Below are 19848 nucleotides of genomic sequence, written 5' to 3' on the forward strand. Positions count from 1 at the left end.
ATTAGATCGAATTTCTGATTTGTCTGAATGAATTGCAAACTATTCTGAACATTGCTGCATACACCATGAGAGCCATCGATGACCTGATGAGAACTCTTAATACTGTACATCAATCCTCCAAAGAACATTGTTTCACAGAACGATATTGTCGCATTGTGGGAGAGCAAGATTGGTAAAACTTTGGACAAGACTTACGTTTCAAAGGAACAACTTCTCAAGAAAATCCCAGGTGAGAGAGCTACTTTAGCACTCTTTTATACAATACCTTACTTATCTGGACAATCAAGGTCATGTGTTGGCTAATACTTAACAATGTTGCAGAGTCTCCACATCCACTTGATATACTATTGCCTTTGAATCATGCCATCTTTGTGAAGATAGATCAAACCTGTTTTACAATAACGCCTTCCTTTGGAGTGGAAGCTTCTCAGCTTTATCACCTTGTAGGAAGTATAAACTGTAATCGAGAGAATGAACATAGCTCTGTAATCCCAAATCAAATAAGAGATATACACTATCAAAAAGACAATGGTTGTCTACTGCATCATTATTGATAGGAGATAACAAACTCTAAAGAACAATAACACGCATAATCGTGCATTTTCATTATTCGGTGAAGAATACAGGTTCTAAGCAACAATAACTCGAGAAGCATGGATCCAACATCAACCGTTCACCTTAGATTCCCAACCCGCAACCACAAACTCTTTATCAGCCCTGGTTTTCTCGAATGACTCTCTAGCAAACAAAGCCTCGGCGTAGTTACGAACATAAGTCAAGCTCTCAGGGACAGACCAGTTCTTGTAATGACCAAGAACAATTACAAGATGGTAAAGCTTAGGTGCTAAACTCAAATCCAACGCAGTAACTTTCTCTCCAGCTACAAAAGGACCAGGATGTGTCTTCAAATGATTCTCCAAGGCTTCTAACTCATCAACCAAGGCCTTCTCGGATCCATCATTAGCATCTTTGCTCAACAAGAAAGTCACAAAAGCACCAAAGAGTTTGGATCCCACAGAAGCAAATTCAGGAGGAGTCTTGAGAGAAGGCTCTGGATATTTCTCCTCGAGAATCCCAACGATAACGTCAGAATCAGCTACCCATTTGCCGTCAAGCTTCATAACCGGAACTTTACCTTCTGGGCTAATGTCTAAGAACCTATAACACACACACACACACACAAAAGTCTTAAGATTTATCAAAAAGCCCACAAATTTACAGAGGAAACAGAATCTAATAAGTGCCCCCATTAAAAAAAATCAAAACTTTGATCCAACCTATTCTGATTTCGACTTGGGGTATTATGCTAATAAGATTGCATAGAACATACCACTGGGGTTTGTCGGAGACGTTAATGAGATGGAGCTTGTAGGGAGCCTTCTTCTCCTCAAGGGTCAGTAGAACACGTTGGCTAAACGGACCTGAAGAAACAAATTAAAAAATCGAAACTTTCATCGAATAAAATCACAAAGATCAAAGCTTTGTGAAATCAAAAACCCTAATTTGTGAAATCAAAGCTTGATCATCGATCAACGGATAGAGAGAGAGGGAAAACATACAGTCTCCGAGAACATCAGGAGCACCGACGGCAACCTTCACGCAGATATCGAGAGCCATCGAATCGAAACTTTTTTTATTTTCCAGAAAACTTTTCGCAAATCGAGTCGGAGAAATATAAGCAAAATTCTCCTCCCCTTTCTCTCTTCCTTCTCTCTAAAAAACCTAAACCTAATTTTTGCACCGCCGCCTCTCCAGTTGCCCTTCCGGCACCGAAGAAGGCTTTTCTTCTGTCATCGTCATCCTCTGTGAGGTGGTCCTTCGTCTCCGGTCTGGTTCTCTTTTGATGGTGGTTTCCGGTGTTGTCCCGGCGCGTCAAGCGGACTCTTCGTTAGAGGGGTCTGTTAGTGAAGGTTCGAAGGAATTGCTTAAGGACGGCTTCTTATTCGTGGCTGGAGTCGGCAGATCGGGGCTGAAGACTCTGTGTGTTAGGATTCGCCGGTGGGTTCGTTGGCTTCGGTGAGAAGTGAGAGCCGTAGTCTCTCTTTGGTGAGCTCCGGGGGTCAGATCTGGTGTTTCTCTCACTGGATCCTGACTTCTCTCCATCCAGCCGAGGCGTCACGTTACAGATCGGATTTGGCTTTGACAGGTAGGTTGGGCGGTTCTTCATTGTAGGCCTTGAATCTACAAGGGGAAGGCAGTGGTGGGTGGTTTGCATCTCCGGCAACAGAGGCGTGGTTTTCTCTTCCTCTGATGCAGCTGTGGCTTCGGTTTGGTAGGTCGGGAAGCTTCTAGATCAAGCCGCGTTTGTTCGCGGTAGAGCTTTCCCTTGGTTCACCCTTCCAATAGAAGCTGTGGTTGCGGCGGAAGTCGGAGGAAGACAGGAGGGTAAATGTTGCATCGTTGCGGTGGTTAACCTAGATGTTTCGGCATCCTTAGGGGCTATCATGGGTCCCGGGTTATGGAGGATGGATTGAGCCATCATCCTCTGTAAAACGCCATGATTTTGTGTCCACCAGACCGGATTGAAGCAAATCTACCTTGAGGTTGCGGTGGTCGCCGGAGCTGGAGGAAGCGTGTTAGATCTGAGTGAGCGGGTTGCTAGGCATGGGACCTGACTTCGCGGAGCCTAAGATCGGTTGATTGAGCATGTCGGAGGATCTGTAGCGGGTCAGTTGGTTCACCAATGAGGAATCCGAAACAGAGTTTGGTTGCTTCTGTCAAGGGTTCCGATTTGGTGTGACCGCCGCAAAGCCGTGGATCCTGCAACCACCGACGTTCATGTTCGAGCTTCTGTCTCAAGGTCATTCAGCAGGATCCGATCGTTTTTTTTTTCCGGCGACGGCAACGTCCTCCGTTTCTCTCTTTTTGTAACTGTTGAAACCATGTAATTTTTCAAGGCCAAGCCCATTTTTTGGGAAGGCCCATTAATATTAATATAAAGTTTTATTAAAAAAAAAAAAAAAAAAATATAAGCAAAATTATGAAATAAAGAAAGTATCTTTCAAAATTATATTTCATGGGAATTTTGTGACGTCACTGATGAAGTGGCTGTGACGTTCAGTGTTTTCCAATATTTTTCGAACCTTCTCCAATTGGTTTTTTTTCTTTTTTTTTGTCATACAACACAAATGATGTTGGAATGTATTAATCAGTGAATTTGATCTAATATTGTGTCCAGATTCCATATGTAAATTGGTTTACTATAAAGTATAAACCAGTCTGATTTGTTTCTCTTTTTGGTTTTAAGCTTTAGTTTGCTTAGTCCGGTTCTGTACATTATCATTATAATTTATATATTTTGACCAAATTAATGATAATGAGATATTTATATCATACCTCACTACTATAAATCATTTTTTGTTCTTTAAGCTAAAATATCATATTGGGGCTAAGGGTTGGGGGTTAGTTGAATGGTTATAAAACGGTATGGTTTATGGTATTCTTTTGGTGCATCGAGGGAATTATAGTGGTCACTAATACGATTTTAATTAGAGTTTTTGATGTGGAGACATTAACAAGAAATAAAAAATATCTTAGAATTGAAGTAAGGTTCGGTAAGGCTATTATCGTAAATCAATCAATCACTGGTCTGGTCCATAAATTGGCTGCCAAAGCCATTTCCTTCACTCACATTTCCAAATCATTCTATTACCACTCAAACCGCACGCGCTCATCATCATCCTCCTTTTGAAACTAAAACAATGGCGTCGGAGAAAAGCAAGATTCTGGTGATCGGAGGAACTGGTTACATCGGAAAATTCTTAGTAGAAGCGAGTGTCAAAGCCGGCCACACCACATTTGCTCTTGTCCGAGAAGCAACTCTCTCTGATCCCGTCAAGGGCAAAACCGTTCAGAGTTTCAAAGACCTCGGCGTCACAATACTACAGGTTATTCTTCAACTCTAACTTTATTCTTTAATTATTACTATGCTTTATAACCATAACTTAGTTACTTTGGTGGTCAGGGAGATTTGAATGATCATGAGAGTTTAGTGAAGGCCATTAAACAAGCCGATGTGGTTATATCAACCGTTGGAAGCATGCAAATCTTGGATCAAACCAAGATCATTTCAGCCATTAAAGAAGCCGGTAACGTCAAGGTTGGTGTATATAATAAATATAATCTCTAATTAGTCTATTGGTTTGTCTTTGTGTTTGTGTTAGTGTTGTCGCTCTATCAGAATTTAAACCCGCTTTATGAAAAGTGTAGTCATTGAGAAACTCATTTTGTACATATATATATCGTTATGTGCAGAGATTCTTGCCGTCTGAGTTTGGGGTGGATGTGGACAGGACCAGCGCGGTTGAGCCCGCAAAATCAGCTTTTGCAGGGAAAATACAGATCAGGAGAGCCGTTGAAGCTGAAGGAATACCATACACTTACGCTGTGGCCGGTTGCTTTGCCGGTTACTTCCTACCTACATTGGTTCAGTTCGAGCCTGGTCTCACTTCTCCTCCTAGAGACAAAGTCACCATTTTAGGCGACGGAAATGCCAAAGGTCCTTTTTTCAGAATCTAAATTTTAATGCGCTTTATATATAGTATATTGTATACATGCATCTAGCTAATATATATGGTCTCGACTACTTGGCAGCTGTGATCAACAAGGAGGAAGATATTGCTGCTTACACGATCAAGGCAGTGGATGATCCGAAGACTCTGAACAAAATCCTATACGTTAAGCCTCCTAACAACACTCTATCGATGAACGAAATGGTCACGTTGTGGGAGAAAAAGATCGGCAAGTCCCTTGAGAAGACTCACATCCCAGACGAACAAATCCTTAAAAGCATCCAAGGTTTAGAAACCATGAGGTTTTTAGTTTCTTTAATTTATGAATACCTTTTTTTTTATTAATTAGCTGAACCAAAACTTTTTTGTTTTTGTTTTGTTTGGCAGAGTCTCCGGTTCCCATCAATATTATGTTGTCGATAAACCACGCAGTGTTTGTGAAAGGAGACCAGACCAATTTCGCCATAGAGGCTTCGTTTGGTGTGGAAGCCTCTGAGCTTTACCCTGATGTCAAGTACACAAGTATTGATGAGTATCTCAGTTATTTTGTTTGAGGAAGTTCATAAAAGATTAAACACTTAAATTACCACCACGATGCTCTAGTTTCATGTTTGTATCAATAAAAGTGATTCTTGTGATGTGTGTATGTGTGTGACTCGTCACACAGTGCTTTACCTTCTATGTGTGTAAGGGCATGTTTATAGGGGGATCAGGTGAGGGTGATCTTAGGGGAGAAATATTGTAAAAATATTGTAAGATCAGGTTTTAAGAACTTTTGTTAAGATGTTAATTATTGGGAGAACAGATATAAGATCTTAAGATTTAATAATATAATATTCTATTAGAAATTTAAAAATGTTTAATAAATACAAAGATTAATGTTTAATAGATAATTTAAGAATGTTCAAAACTATATAATAATATATTGTTTATTAAAAATTTTATTAAACATATTACATTTTTGAAAATTTATAAAATAATATTTTAATTGCAAACTTATAAAACTTTTATTAAAATTAAAAAAATAACAAACATATTACTTAATTAATTAAAGAAGACAAACATTTTATATAATTAATACAAATGACCAAATTTATTCCAAATATTCTCAATCAAATCCTCCTTTAATTTGCGATATGCGTGTTTATCACGAATTAATGTATGGTCATCACCTAAACCTTCAAGATTTGTAGACATAGTTACTGAAAAGGTAAGATCCGGAGTAGTTCCAGTTCCATCTTCTTGTTGGAATTCTTGTTCGTCATAGAGTGTGTATGAATCTCGTTCATCTTCGACAATCATATTATGCAGTATGAGACATGCTCTCATTATATATGCAATTTTACCTTTTGACCATAAAAGAGTTGGATTTTTAATCATGGCGAACCTAGATTGCAAGACTCCAAATGCACGCTCAACATCTTTTCGTGCACCTTCTTGTTTTTGTGCAAATAAACGATGTTTCGGATGTTGTGGTTGTGGGATGGATTTAACAAATGTCGCCCACTCCGGGTAAATACCATCCGTCAGATAGTAAGCCAAATTATACTCATTTCCGTTGACATAGTACGTAACTTCGGGAGCTCGACCGTAAATAATGTCATTAAATACTGGTGATTGATCAAGGACATTTAAATCGTTACAAGTACCTTGAGCTCCAAAAAATGCATGCCATATCCAAAGATCTTGTGAAGCTACTGCCTCCAAAACAATTGTTGGCTTATCAGTGCCTCTTGAATACATTCCTTTCCAAGCGGTTGGGCAATTTTTCCACTGCCAGTGCATACAGTCAATGCTACCAACCATCCCGGGAAAACCCCTCTGTTCTCCATAATATAGTAGCCTTTGAAGATCCTCTTGTGTTGGTCGGCGTAGGTATTCAGTGCCAAACAAGTCAACTATCCCGACGACAAAATGTTCCAAACATTTACGAGCAGTACAAGCAGCAAGACGTATGTATTCATCAACCGAGTCCGTCGCAGTCCCATACGCTAAAAGTCGAATTGCTGCAGTACATTGTTGTAGGGGTGATAGACCATTGCGGAAGGTTGCATCCTTTTTTGGCTTAAAATATGGAACTTCTTCACTCAGACGATTCACTATACGCAAGAACAGCGGCTTGTTCATTCGAAACCGTCGCTGGAAGTGGTGAGCATTGTAAGTCGGATTATTAGAAAAATAATCGTTCCACAAACGTTCATGCCCTTCTTCTCGTTTTCTATCAATATATTCACGTGGTTTCCTTTCCACCGGAATTTCCTCTTCAACAGCTTCAAATTGTTTATTAAATTGCTCTTGAAAGTATTGGTTTAAACTATCATTATTTGGGTCATAATGGTAGTAAAAATTGTTGGAAGAAGATGCCATGGCAATGAAGAAAAGAAAGAAATATTGTGTTTTGGGTGAGAAGGAAATGATAGTTTTTAAAAAAAAGAAAGTAATATTTGAGTTTGGTGAGAGAAGGAAATTTTTGTGTTTGAGGAAAGAAAGAAATATTTGAGTTTGTTGAGAGAAGGAAATGTTTGTGTTTGATGAAAGAAAGAAATGTTTGTTTTGTTGAGAGTAATGTTTGTTTTTGATCTTGTGAAACCTTGTGCTCTTCTCATACATATATAGTGATCAAACATCACGGGTTCAAGACATAGTACATCACGGGTCCAAAAGAAACAACAACAACCAACATCACGGGTTCATAAAATTCCAAAAGAAACAACAACAAGTACATCACGGGTTCATAAAATTCCAAAAGCAACAACTACTTGAGCTGGTTCACTTTGTCTGTCAGCTGGATCACGCGGTCATTCAGCTGGATCACTTGATCTTTGACCTGGATCACAAGTACCTTGAGCTGGATCATTTGGTCGCTGAGCTGGATCACTTGGTCCTTGAGTTGGATCACTTGGTCCTTGAGCTGGATCACTTCGTCCTTGGGTTGAGCATCACGGTTCGACAGACTTGGTCCAATCTCGGTTGATGGTTGCGGTTCATAGTAACAGGTCTCAGCCTCATCTTCTGTATCGGAACTATAGTTTAAGGGCATAGACCATCACACCATCACAAAAACCAAGCAAACAATCTTTTCAAGGCAACTACAACCACTGAAAATGTCTTAATAATCAGTTACTACACAACTAAATTCAGTTTTGTTACCATCACAACTTAAGTTTAGAGATGTGTGGGAGAACGAAAAAGGGACTTTGGCCAAACATCAAACCATTTTTTTAAACCAGTTTACCATCACAACTAAAAATCAAACCATTTTTCAAACGTTACCATCACAACTAAACATCAAACCAATTTTTCAAAACATTTTTTGAAACAAGTTTACTTTTAAAACATCAAACCAATTTATTCACAAACAAAGAAACGAAAAACAATTTTTTAGACACAAACCATTTGACTTACCTTTTACTTGCGAGTAAGGAATGTTGTTGTTGTGAATAAATTTGCCCTCCTTAGCCTCACCTATATGCCTCATGAACAAACCGAAAACAAGCCAAAATCGATTAACGTTTATGGGTGTAAAGTTGAATTCAAGTAGAGGAAAAAACGATTATAATTCACTCATACAAATCTATTAATTCTCAGTTTCAATACAACACACGACATGCATAAAATCGAAGGCATAAAATCGAAACCCTAAAATTGAAAACCCTAAATCGAAACCCTAAAATTGAAAACCCTAAATCGAAACACTAAAATTGAAAACCTAAATCGAAACCCTAAAATTGAAAACCCTAAATCGAAACACTAAAATTGAAAACCCTAAATCGAAACCCTAAAATTGAAAACCCTAAATCGAAACCCTAAAATTGAAAACCCTAAATCGAAACCCTAAAATTGAAAACCTAAATCGAAACCTAATTCAGAAATGAGATTAGGTTTAAATTGCCGGAGCTTACCTTGTCTATAAAGCCGGAGGAGACAGAGGAGACAGAGAAGACGAGGAGACGAAGAGATCGGTTGACTTGGCGAGACAGAGGAGACGGTGGAGACGACGAGATCGGTGGACACGAGGAGACGAGGAGAAGAAGAGATCACCGGAACTGGTCGGAACACACCGGAATCGGAGAGGAAGAAATCTCTCGGCGAAACGCCGTTTTGTCTCTTCGGAGAGAACAAAAAAATTTTTTGCGGAAACCCGAATGAAGAGAAAGAAAATAATACGAAGACAATAAAATTTCCAACCAATCTCTTTCAAACACGTGGCCTTAGATCACCCCGAAGAACTGATTTTATTTAAGATCAGAAGGCCTGATCTTATTTACACTGTTCATTTTTTTCTAATATAAAAAAGCCCAAAATCAGCCCTTTGTTTTACCGATAAATATGACCTAATGTGTGACTCTTCACAATACATACTTGTTAATTGTGTAATTCATACCTATTATCAACACGTGTAAACCACTAAGAATATATTCTATAATTCAAATCAGTTTTTATATCAAAATCAAATCTTTTACGAAAAAAAGTTATATTATATTCTCAAAGGTTTTGAAGCGTGACAGCGTGAGCTACATAATCTATTTTCAAATGTGGTTGCGAACTTGCGATAAAACAAGAAATAAAGAAAATAAAAATCTCAGGTAAGGGTATTATCGGAAATTGACGAACCTAGTCCATAAATTGCTGTTCCTTGGCTCACATCTCAAATCAATTTAGCACTCAAAACATTACACACAGTCATTAACTCATTATCGTAAAGGTCTCAAACACTAAAACATGGCGTCAAAGATTCTGGTGATCGGAGGGACAGGTCACATCGGACAACTCATTGTAGAAGCAAGCGTGAAAGCACAGCACTCCACGTTGGCTCTTGTTAGAGAAGCAACTCTCTCCGATCCCGTCAAGGGCAAAATCGTCCAGAAATTTAAAGATCTCGGCGTCAAAATACTACACGTACGTACGCTTGATTCCTTTAATATATATCTTTCATAAAGATTCCAATAACCCATAACCTAGTTATTATGTATATCAAACTTGGGATCAGGGGGAGTTGAACGATCACGAGAGCTTAGTGAAGGCCATTAAACAGGCCGATGTGGTTATATCAACCGTTGGGAGCATGCAAATCTTGGATCAAACCAAGATCATTTCCGCCATTAAAGAAGCCGGTAACGTCAAGGTCAGATCTGCATAAGATCGAATTCGTACATATATAGTTTCTTGTACTATGGATTTGTTGATTTACAGAGCTTCTTTTGGTATAGATGTGGACATATAAATATAATTCAATTAGTCTAGTGATTTGTGTTAGTATTGTTGGACCTGTCACCACCGAATTAAGACCAGCATAATACATTTTCTTGAAAAAACAATCATTCAATTGAAGATATAGTCTCATATTGGATTTGACGTTATATGCAGAGATTCTTGCCGTCTGAGTTTGGGATGGACGTGGACAGGTCTAATGCGGTTGAGCCAGCGAAGTCGACTTTTGCAAGGAAACTACAGACCAGGAGAGCAGTTGAAGCGGAAGGGATACCATACACTTACATTGTTACCAATTACCTTTCCGGTTACTACTTGCCCACATTGGTTCAGTTCGAGTTTGGTCTCACTTCTCCTCCTAGAGACAAAGTCAAAATATTTGGTGATGGAAATGCCAAAGGTTAGTTTCATATATATCCAAAACATTAATCTGCTTTTTATACAGTTGAATGTACGTAACACGGTCGAATACTTGGCAGCTGTGTTCAACAAGGAGGAAGATATTGCTGCTTATACGATCAAAACCGTGGATGATCCGAGGACTCTGAATAAAACCCTCTACATTAATCCACCTAACAACACTTTATCCATGAACGAATTAGTCAGCTTGTGGGAGAAAAAGATCGGCAAGTCTCTTGAGAAGACTTACTTGTCAGAGGAACAAATCTTTAAAAGCATCCAAGGTTTAGAAAATCAGAATTATGAGTTTTTTTTTTTAGATTCTTTAGTAATGCCTTTTTGATTAGCTGAATAAAAAGTTATATTTCTGTTTTTTGCAGAGTCTCCGGATCCCATCAATGTTCTTATGTCTATAAACCACGCTGTGTTTGTGAAGGGAGATCAGACCAATTTCACTATAGAGCCTTCGTTCGGTTTTGAAGCTTCTGAGCTTTACCCTGATGTCAAGTACACAAGTGTTGATGAGTATCTCAGTTATTTTGTTTGAGGTACTTCATAACTTACCACCATGACGCTAGTTTCATGTTTGTATCAATAAAAATGACTCTTGTGATGTGTTGTCACAGTGCTGTACCACAATAATATTATTTTTCACAAATTCACATATCTTTGTATGCATTTAATTGGTTTGATATATCACCTATATATATATAATAATGAATATCGTTTGTGCTAGAATTCATGTAATTTGTATTTTACGAACAGAACATGAGAGTCGAAAGTACTGTTCACCACATCACATGGGATATTGAGTGAGGAGGTAATGTCGTAATCAACCCACTAAATACCGTCCATAAATAATTGCCCTGTCGACGCCAAGTCCACAGCATCATTATTCAAATAGTAGACATTCATTAGTCATTACCACTTTGAAACATGACGACGGAGAAAAGCAAGATTCTGGTGATCGGAGGAACTGGTTACATGGGAGAATTCATCGTTGAAGCTAGCGCTAAAGCCGGTAACCCAACGTTCGCTCTTGTCCGAGAAGCATCTCTCTCCGATCCCGTCAAGGGCAAAACCGTCCAACGCTTCAAAGATCTCGGCGTCACAATACTACACGTATGCATGAACTATCATTTTCTAACATGTATACAAATTCATGAAGTTCATAACCATAACCTTAGTTATGTATTTATGTAACTTGGTCAGGGAGATTTGAATGATCATGAAAGCTTAGTGAAGGCCATCAAACAGGTCGATGTGGTGATATCAGCCGTAGGGAGCAAGCAAATCTTGGATCAAACCAAGATCATTTCCGCAATCAAAGAAGCCGGTAACGTTAAGGTCGGAATTTTGATTCATCATCAAACCTCGTTTAATTAATTGCCGATAGTCTCTTACTAGATATGTAATCGTTGTTTACCAGAGATTCTTGCCGGCTGAGTTTGGGGTAGACGTGGAGAGGACCAGTGCCGTTGAGCCGGCAAAGTCATTTTTTGCAAGGAAGGTACAGATTAGGAAAGCCATAGAAGCTGAAAGAATACCATACACTTATATTGTTAGCAATTGCTCTGCTGGTTTTTACTTGCGCACATTAGTCCAGTTCGAGTCTAGTCTCATTTCTCATACCAGAGACAAGGTTATCATTTTTGGCGAAGACAGTGTTCCTCCTAGAGACAAAGTCACCATTTTAGGGGATGGAAGTGCCAAAGGTGGAGAATTATATAGTGTAATAGAAAAGTAGAATTTAAAAAAAATATATATATTTATATAATTTAGATTGTTTTTGCAGTTGTGATCAACAAAGAGGAAGATATTGCTGCTTACACAATCAGGACAGTGGATGATCCAAGGACTCTGAACAAAACACTCTACATTAAACCTCCTAAGAACACTTTATCAACGAATGATATGGTAACCTTGTGGGAGAAAAAGATCGGCAAGTCTCTCGAGAAGACTCACATCTCAGAAGAACAAATTCTTAAAAGCATCCAAGGTTAGAAATTCTAATCCGAGCATCATTCACAAGGAGAGATAGGTTTATAGATTCATTGCTAAATAAAAAGATATCTTCTCTTTGCGTATTCTCCAGTTCCCATCGATGTGTTTAAGTCGATAAACCACTCCATATATGTGAAGGGAGATCTGACCAGTTTCACTATAGAGCCTTCATTCGGTGTGGAAGCCTCTCAGCTTTACCCTGATATCAAGTACACCACTGTCGATGAGTATCTCAGTGAATTAGTCTGAGCATATTACCATACTCACCTCAATGATGACGCTAGTTTCATAATTGTAACAATAAATAATGATTCTCCCAATCGTGAATGATCGATGTGTGTGTGTTTGTGTGTATGTTTGTGTGTTTGTGTCACTACATTCCGAGCTGGACCCACTGATTGTGGGTGGTGCAATGCCTAACCGATGAAGAGAAGATTAATGTCAATTTCGTTACGGATTGCTCCAAATTGGTGAAGATGGTGTTTACACCAGAAAAGTGGTCAGCTTTTGTGACATATATAGATAAAGTAGAGAAGAGTAAGGAAGTCATTTCAGTTCTTCGTACTGCCGTGTTTCTTCTTCTTTTGTGAGTGCTCGTAGAGAGATCACCCTGACGATTTGACAATTCTCAATAAAAACGCCAACTTTTCTTCCGATATAGAACCTCGTTTAAAACATAACATCTGATTTCATACACACGCTTTAGAAATAAGATACTAATCCATAGTATTTATGAAATGGTATATTATTCAGACAAAAGAATTTTTTTGTACTATTCTTCCAAAAAAATTGATGTCTTTTAATTAAGAACTTTCCTAATTTTATTATCTCAAAAACTCACCTGCATGTACGTAAATGTTTTGATGTGTTCGTCGCCAGGGACACGCCCCCTTTGGTCTATATTGTGGATATGGTCGGTTCTAGAATTCGTATATAATTTGTATTTTAGGAGCATTAACACGTTCAACATGTGGGATTACAAATTGTGTGCTGAGTGAGGGTATTGTCGTAAATCAACCCACCAAATACCGTCTATAAAATAATGGCCCTGTGAGTCAACGCCTTCACTCAAATTCCACAGCATCGTTTATTCAAGTAGTATACCTACGCATTCATTTAGTCATTACCACGTTTGATACATGGCTACGGGTAAAAGCAAGATTCTGGTGATCGGAGGGACTGGTTACATGGGAGAATTCATCGTTGAAACTAGCGCTAAAGCCGGTAACCCAACATTCACTCTTGTCCGAGAAGCCTCTCTCTCTGATCCGGTCAAGGGCAAAACCGTCCAGTGGTTCAAAGATCTCGGTGTCACAATACTACACGTACTTATGCATGAAAGTATCACTTTCTAACATGTTTACAAAATTCATAACCATAAACCTTTATTATGTAACTTGGTCAGGGGGATTTGAATGATCATGAAAGCTTAGTGAAGGCCATCAAACAGGTCGATGTGGTAATATCAACCATCGGGCACAAGCAAGTCTTAGATCAAACCAAAATCATTTCCGCCATTAAAGAAGCCGGTAACGTCAAGGTCGGTATTTGATTCGATTAGCATTTGATATATATCTAATGAAAATGTATAGTTATGAGAAAAATCTTATTGCACATAGTTTCTTATAATTACTAGATTTGTAATCGTTGTTTTTCAGAGATTCTTGCCGGCTGAGTTTGGGATAGACGTGGAGAGGACAAGTGTAGTTGAGCCGGCAAAATCATTTTTTGCAGGGAAGGTACAGATCAGAAAAGCTATAGAGGCCGAAGAAATACCATACACTTACGTTGTTAGCAATTGCTGTGCTGGTTTATACTTGCGTACGTTAGCTCAGTTCGAGCCTAGTCTCATTTCTCCTACTAGAGACAAAGTCATCATTTTTGGCGACGAAAATGTTCCTCCTAGAGATAAAGTCACCATTTTAGGCGATGGAAATGCCAAAGGTTGAGAAGAATTTTATAATGTAACAGAAAGTACTGTATATATAATTTAGAAACAAGATTTTTATATAACATGTTTTGGATCGAATTTTGCAGTTGTGATCAACAAAGAGGAAGATACTGCTGCTTACACCATCAGGACAGTGGATGATCCAAGGACTCTGAACAAAACACTCTACATTAAGCCTCCAAAGAACACTTTATCAATGAATGAAATGGTAACCTTGTGGGAGAAAAAGATAGGCAAGTCTCTTGAGAAGACTCACGTATCAGAAGAACGAATCCTTAAAAGCATCCAAGATTAGAAATTCTAATCCGAGCATGATTCACAAGGAGAGGTTTATAGATTCTTTATCATCCGTTTTTTTTTTTCATTCCTAAATAAAAAGATTTCTTCTTTTTGCGTAATGTCCAGTTCCCATCCATGTTTTTAAGTCGATAAACCACTCCATGTTTGTGAAGGGAGATCAGACCCGTTTCACTATAGAGCCTTCGTTCGGTGTGGAAGCCTCTGAGCTTTACCCTGATGTGAAGTACACCACTGTCGATGAGTATCTCAATCAATTCACTTGAGAAGATTTCATTAAAGCACTGAATTCACCGTTACGATTACGCAACGCAAGTAACATATAGTTGTAACAATAATTATGAATGATTCTTGTAGTTATATAATTTAAGAATGTGTGTGTGTGTGCGTGTGAGATTGAATTAAGCCAAATGTGAAGTTTTGTGAAACTAAGCTAATATTGCACTCTTGTGTCAATTAGAACGTAAGGTATATCTTCAACTTCTTTGACCAGAAAAAAAGGGGTACATCTTCAACTAAGCTTGCTTGAAATCTACAAAAACGTTACCCGTTTCATATGCAAATTTTACAAAAAAAAAACTTTTTTAAAAAACCTAAAATACTCTTAGCCTATTATCTCTTATAAGATACAAAATATTAGAGAAAAATATACCTCAACATCTCACGTGGGTCCAACTCATTCCCTTAACATCCATTGTCCCTCTGCTTTGAAATTTCACAAAAAAAATCGAGTTTTTTTCTCATAATTTTAAAATTTGGTGGTTTCAACGGAAAAACGTAATTCCATATGTTTTGAGGTTTTCACAAAAAATAAGTTCATAATTTTCCAGTTAAAGAAAAATATATAATTCACGGTTTTTGAAAATTTATAATCTCACCTAATTTGCAAAACATTAGCCTTCAAAACAAAAAAAAAAATTACGAATTTCTCCAAAATAATAAAACTGTGGAATTACATTTCTCGGTAAACAAATCAAAAAAGTTGGCAGATTACATTTTCCGTCTAACACCGTAAAATTTGTGACATTATTATTTCCCGTAATATCAAAATTTTTTACAAAATTATTATTAGTTTTGGTCTAAAACCGCAAAACTACGGAAGTACTATATATTTTCCCACTATGTTCTTTTGTCCCGCTATGTTTTTTTCCCATTATGTTCTTCTGGTGAGATTGTGAGGAAGGGAGTCGTAGGATGTGGAAGAAATGGATGGGACTAACGTAAGATGTTGGGACAAAGAAAGAGATATTATTTTTTATTAGACATATATAGGTTTAGGATTTTAAAGACGACATTCGTTGTTTTTGTAAAGTCGGGAGTCGTAATCGAAAAACAAATGGTGCTGGGTGAGGGTATTGTCGTAGTCGACCCACTAAATAGTGTCCATAAATGGTCCTGTGTCAACGCCAAAGTGCTTCACGCAAATTCCACAGCATCATTATTCAAATAAGACGCACTCATTAGTCACTACCACGTTTGAAACATGGCTACGGAGAAAAGCAAGATTCTGGTGATCGGAGGGACTGGTTACATGGGAGAATTCATCGTTGAAGCTAGCGCTAAAGCCGGTAACCCAACGTTCGCTCTTGTCCGAGAAGCGTCTCTCTCCGATCCTGTCAAGGGCAAAACCGTCCAGTGCTTCAAAGATCTCGGCGTCACAATACTACACGTATGCATGAACTATCATTCTCTAACATGTGTTACATACAAATACATAACCATAACCTTAATTAGTTATCTAACTTGGTCAGGGAGAGTTGAATGATCATGAAAGCTTAGTGAAGGCCATCAAACAGGTCGATGTGGTGATATCAACCATCGGGCACAAGCAAGTCTTGGATCAAACCAAGATCATTTCCGCCATTAAAGAAGCCGGTAACGTCAAGGTATTAATTTGTTCCAAACTCATTACTTATAAATGGAAATCTTATTAGCATATGATCTAATTAAAATGTATAGTTATGAGAAAAATCATATAGCACATTGCTCGTAGTGTTCTACAAGATTTGTAATTGTTGTTTTCAGAGATTCTTGCCGGCTGAATTCGGGACAGACGTGGAGAGGACAAGTGCGGTTGAGCCGGCAAGATCATTTTTTGCAAGGAAGTTACAGATTAGGAAAGCCATAGAGGCTGAAGGAATACCATACACTTACGTTGTTAGCGATTGCTGTGCCGGTTTATACTTGCGTACGTTAGCTCAGTTCGAGCCTGGTCTAATTTCTCCTACTAGAGACAAAGTCATCATTTTTGGCGACGGAAATGTTCCTCCGATAGACAAAGTTACTATTTTAGGCGATGGAAATGCCAAAGGTTGAGAAATTTTTAATGTAATAGAAAGTAGAATTTTTCAACCAAAAAAAAAAAAAAGATTTATTATATAACTAAGTTTTAGATTGTTTTTGCAGTTGTGATAAACAAAGAGGAAGATACTGCTGCTTACACAATCAGGACAGTGGATGATCCAAGGACTCTGAACAAGACCCTTTACATTAAATCACCTAGGAACACTTTATCAATGAATGAAATGGTAACCTTGTGGGAGAAAAAGATTGGCAAGTCTCTTGAGAAGACACACATATCCGAAGAAGAAATCCTTAAAAGCATCCAAGGTATAGAAATCAAAATCCTTATGTTTTTTAATTGATCACTTTTTTCCATTTTCTGAATGAAAAGATATTTTTTCCTTTTTTTCTTTTGTGTGTGTGTGTGTGTGTGTGTGTGTAATCTCCAGTTCCCGTCGATGTTTTTAAGTCGATAAACCACGCGGTGTTTGTGAAGGGAGATCAGACCAGTTTCACCAAAGATACTTTGTTCGGTGTGGAAGCCACTGAGCTTTACCCTGATGTCAAGTACACCACTGTCGATGAGTATCTCAATCAATTCACTTGAGAAGATTTCATAAAAGCACTGAATCACCGCTACGATTACGCAAGTAACATAGTTGTAACGATAATAATGAATGAATGATTCTTGTAGTGTATAGTTTAAGAATGTGTGTGTGTGAGTGTGCGCGTGAGATTAAATAAAGCCAAATGTAAAGTTCTGTGAAACCAAGCAAATGTTGTACTCAAAATTGAATAATGTACAATTCATCAACCTTGTTTGAAATCCACAAATCCTTTCATCCATTAGTATGATATAAAAATCAAGAGTTTCAGAGTCAGAATTGTTTAAAATCATACGACAACGTTAAACTTATGCTATAACCTTCTTTGTGAGTTAGAGATTTTCAATTTGGGTCCTTACTGGGCCCGAGACAATGTGTGATTTTTATCTAGTAAAAATAAATGAATACAGAAGTAGGCAAGCATGTGGTTGGGTCGTGAATATGCAAAGCATATGGCTAAGAGATTCTCTCATAGACTACTTTTGGCCAAAAAAAAAAAAAAAAGGCAACTGAAACCACTTTAAAGCTTATAAAACCTTGTAAAGGCCATGTTAGATTAGGTTTCCATGATGCCATGGTCTATCAAAAAGCATGAAATACATTTTATTTATTACAAAGGGACGAAAATAATGACACTAGTATGTGTATGTATCGTGGGCTCCATTTTTTTGTGCATTGACTGACATAATTAGATTCTCGATCGTATGGCTAGCCATCGATTTACTTTTTTCTTCTTCTTCTATAAAGCTATAAAAGTAACTGAACCTAGATTTGTATAGTTAGATCTCAATTGCCCAAAAGCTTACCATCATTTTTTTTGTGTGTCGCCAACTCTTAGTTGTCTTAAGCGAAACTCATCAAAGAGTATGTGGACAACCCATTTAGGGGCAGAATCTTACCACTATATTTATTGAGTTTTTGTTACATTTTCTTGTGTGGAATTGTCAATATGCTCTCTGAATTGTAAAGATACAATGTGAGTGTTTTACTTGTATTAGTTTGATTTTGGCTTTCCGATATACTTACATTTCATGACTTTTCTTTGAACATAAAATTAGGCGTTTGAGGATTTTAAGTGTTAGAAATTGTACTTATATATGAGCAAAACGGTCAACATCATACACATGAATCTTATTACCTTTTTTTTTTCCATGTTACGATGTCATTTTCAGAGTCCTAATTATAATACAAATCATGCATGGTTTAGAGAAAGGCATTACCAACAACTATATCTGTCACTACCACTTATAAGCTATAATAGTATCATTAGGTGATCAGTTATCAGTGTTCGATCACTAAATACTTTATTTCATCTAACTTGTGGACCATTAATATATATACAAAGTGTCTCTTTGATGTTTTTTTAAAGTTTATTTCTTTGTTGGTCGTCGATGATTTTTTAAGGTATACAATCTAACTTTTATTTTGCGCTCTATATTTTATCAAGGGAACAAGAAAATAAACATATAAGGTTCAATAGGATTTTCTAATGTTTAAAAAACTCAGAGCGGTGATATCAGGAACGATCTTGGAAATGACAAAGCGTTTTTGGTTTTTATTCGATCTGTGACTTATGTTTCCTTACTAGTAGTATTTTATATTTTGGGGGTTCATACTATTTTGATAGTAGTAATATACTAACATATGGATTTTGTCGGAAAATGCATGACTTCTCTGGCTCTTGGTGATTGCCAGCAACTACAATGCTGTGAATCATTACATTTCTACCAAACGTGTGCATATAAATACATATGTTATTATTGTATTCATTCAATTCAAATACAGTAAGCTATATAATTCAAATATATATATTCATCTAAAGTTTTGGACCACATCCCAAAAACCACCAAGGGAAGAAGCTAAAATTAAAATCATGAATTATGAGTCATATGACCAATATACTGTTTGGTTTTGTTTTCGTTTTTGCTATAAAAAAAAATTTGAGTATAAACAAAAGATATGTGGGAAATTGTTGTGACAAGAATCCATGTCTTGTATCAAAAAATCATGTGATCTATCATTCGAGATAAAGACATATACAACTGCTTAACATACACTTTTGTAACGCGCGCGCCACTTGTTATCCACCCCTTAATTCTCTTGTTATTTTCTTCTTGCATGGTTACTATATATGTATAAAACCAAATTGATGATGAAAACATCGTATGAATGAATCATCAAACTAAACTCACGGAAACTGTGTTGGGTTTAATTACAATCGTGAAGGTTCATTTCAAGAACCGAAACAGTAGTTTATCAATACGTAATCACAAACGACTTCGAACTACAATTATGTAGTTTATAATTAGTGATTGATCCTTCAAATAAAAAAAAAAAGGTTTTTTATTCGATATAGCTCATGGCTCAAACCGGTTTCCAAAGTTTGAATTATTAACATATTCGCATCTATGACACTTAGATTTTTTTTTTTTTTTTTTTTTTTTGGGTTTTACATTTGTCTGAGTTTATTTATATATAAACGACATTATTTTTAGGTTTGAAAGTTTAAAAAATAAAAATGGTGAAAATTTTGACAAGAGGCATAATAATGCATAACGGTCGCCCAGACAAGTCGAGAGAGAATCAT

The 19848-nt window shown here is 37.3% G+C and overlaps 6 protein-coding genes and 1 long non-coding RNA gene across 7 annotated transcripts; 6 read left to right on the plus strand and 1 right to left on the minus strand.

The window, feature by feature from the left end:
- Positions 1 to 93: 93 nt before the first annotated feature.
- On the plus strand, positions 94 to 539 carry LOC147939207 (uncharacterized). Its single transcript, XR_015565049.1, has 2 exons — positions 94 to 229; positions 322 to 539. It is a non-coding gene; the product is annotated as an uncharacterized LOC147939207 (long non-coding RNA).
- On the minus strand, positions 516 to 2906 carry LOC104713173 (glutathione S-transferase DHAR2). Its single transcript, XM_010430236.3, has 3 exons — positions 1560 to 2906; positions 1331 to 1421; positions 516 to 1158 (listed from the first exon to the last, which is right to left on the minus strand). The coding sequence occupies exons 1-3, from the start codon at positions 1615 to 1617 to the stop codon at positions 666 to 668; spliced, it is 642 nt and encodes a 213-aa protein (XP_010428538.1). The 5' UTR covers positions 1618 to 2906; the 3' UTR covers positions 516 to 665.
- Positions 2907 to 3444: 538 nt separating this feature from the next.
- Positions 3445 to 5315, plus strand: LOC104713174 (isoflavone reductase homolog P3). The gene is made up of 5 exons (XM_010430237.3): positions 3445 to 3887; positions 3965 to 4099; positions 4255 to 4498; positions 4594 to 4797; positions 4899 to 5315. The coding sequence occupies exons 1-5, from the start codon at positions 3702 to 3704 to the stop codon at positions 5063 to 5065; spliced, it is 936 nt and encodes a 311-aa protein (XP_010428539.1). The 5' UTR covers positions 3445 to 3701; the 3' UTR covers positions 5066 to 5315.
- A 3840-nt stretch (positions 5316 to 9155) lies between these two features.
- LOC104713176 (isoflavone reductase homolog P3) lies at positions 9156 to 10920 on the plus strand. Its single transcript, XM_010430241.3, has 6 exons — positions 9156 to 9410; positions 9502 to 9636; positions 9879 to 10122; positions 10202 to 10405; positions 10502 to 10669; positions 10887 to 10920. Exons 1-5 carry the CDS (start codon positions 9234 to 9236, stop codon positions 10666 to 10668), a joined length of 927 nt encoding a protein of 308 aa, XP_010428543.2. The 5' UTR covers positions 9156 to 9233; the 3' UTR covers position 10669; positions 10887 to 10920.
- Positions 10921 to 10964: 44 nt separating this feature from the next.
- Positions 10965 to 12783, plus strand: LOC104713175 (isoflavone reductase homolog P3-like). The gene is made up of 5 exons (XM_010430238.3): positions 10965 to 11243; positions 11334 to 11468; positions 11551 to 11836; positions 11917 to 12120; positions 12217 to 12783. The coding sequence occupies exons 1-5, from the start codon at positions 11058 to 11060 to the stop codon at positions 12372 to 12374; spliced, it is 969 nt and encodes a 322-aa protein (XP_010428540.1). The 5' UTR covers positions 10965 to 11057; the 3' UTR covers positions 12375 to 12783.
- Positions 12784 to 13191: 408 nt separating this feature from the next.
- Positions 13192 to 14764, plus strand: LOC104713177 (isoflavone reductase homolog P3-like). The gene is made up of 5 exons (XM_010430242.3): positions 13192 to 13450; positions 13531 to 13665; positions 13784 to 14069; positions 14163 to 14364; positions 14480 to 14764. The coding sequence occupies exons 1-5, from the start codon at positions 13265 to 13267 to the stop codon at positions 14637 to 14639; spliced, it is 969 nt and encodes a 322-aa protein (XP_010428544.1). The 5' UTR covers positions 13192 to 13264; the 3' UTR covers positions 14640 to 14764.
- A 902-nt stretch (positions 14765 to 15666) lies between these two features.
- Positions 15667 to 17490, plus strand: LOC104713178 (isoflavone reductase homolog P3). The gene is made up of 5 exons (XM_010430243.2): positions 15667 to 16042; positions 16125 to 16259; positions 16399 to 16684; positions 16780 to 16983; positions 17106 to 17490. Exons 1-5 carry the CDS (start codon positions 15857 to 15859, stop codon positions 17261 to 17263), a joined length of 969 nt encoding a protein of 322 aa, XP_010428545.1. The 5' UTR covers positions 15667 to 15856; the 3' UTR covers positions 17264 to 17490.
- Positions 17491 to 19848: the final 2358 nt, after the last annotated feature.

This window comes from Camelina sativa, chromosome 9 (assembly GCF_030686135.1).
Source record: "Camelina sativa cultivar CO46 ecotype springtype chromosome 9, ASM3068613v1".
In the NCBI taxonomy this organism is placed as follows: Eukaryota; Viridiplantae; Streptophyta; class Magnoliopsida; order Brassicales; family Brassicaceae; genus Camelina; species Camelina sativa.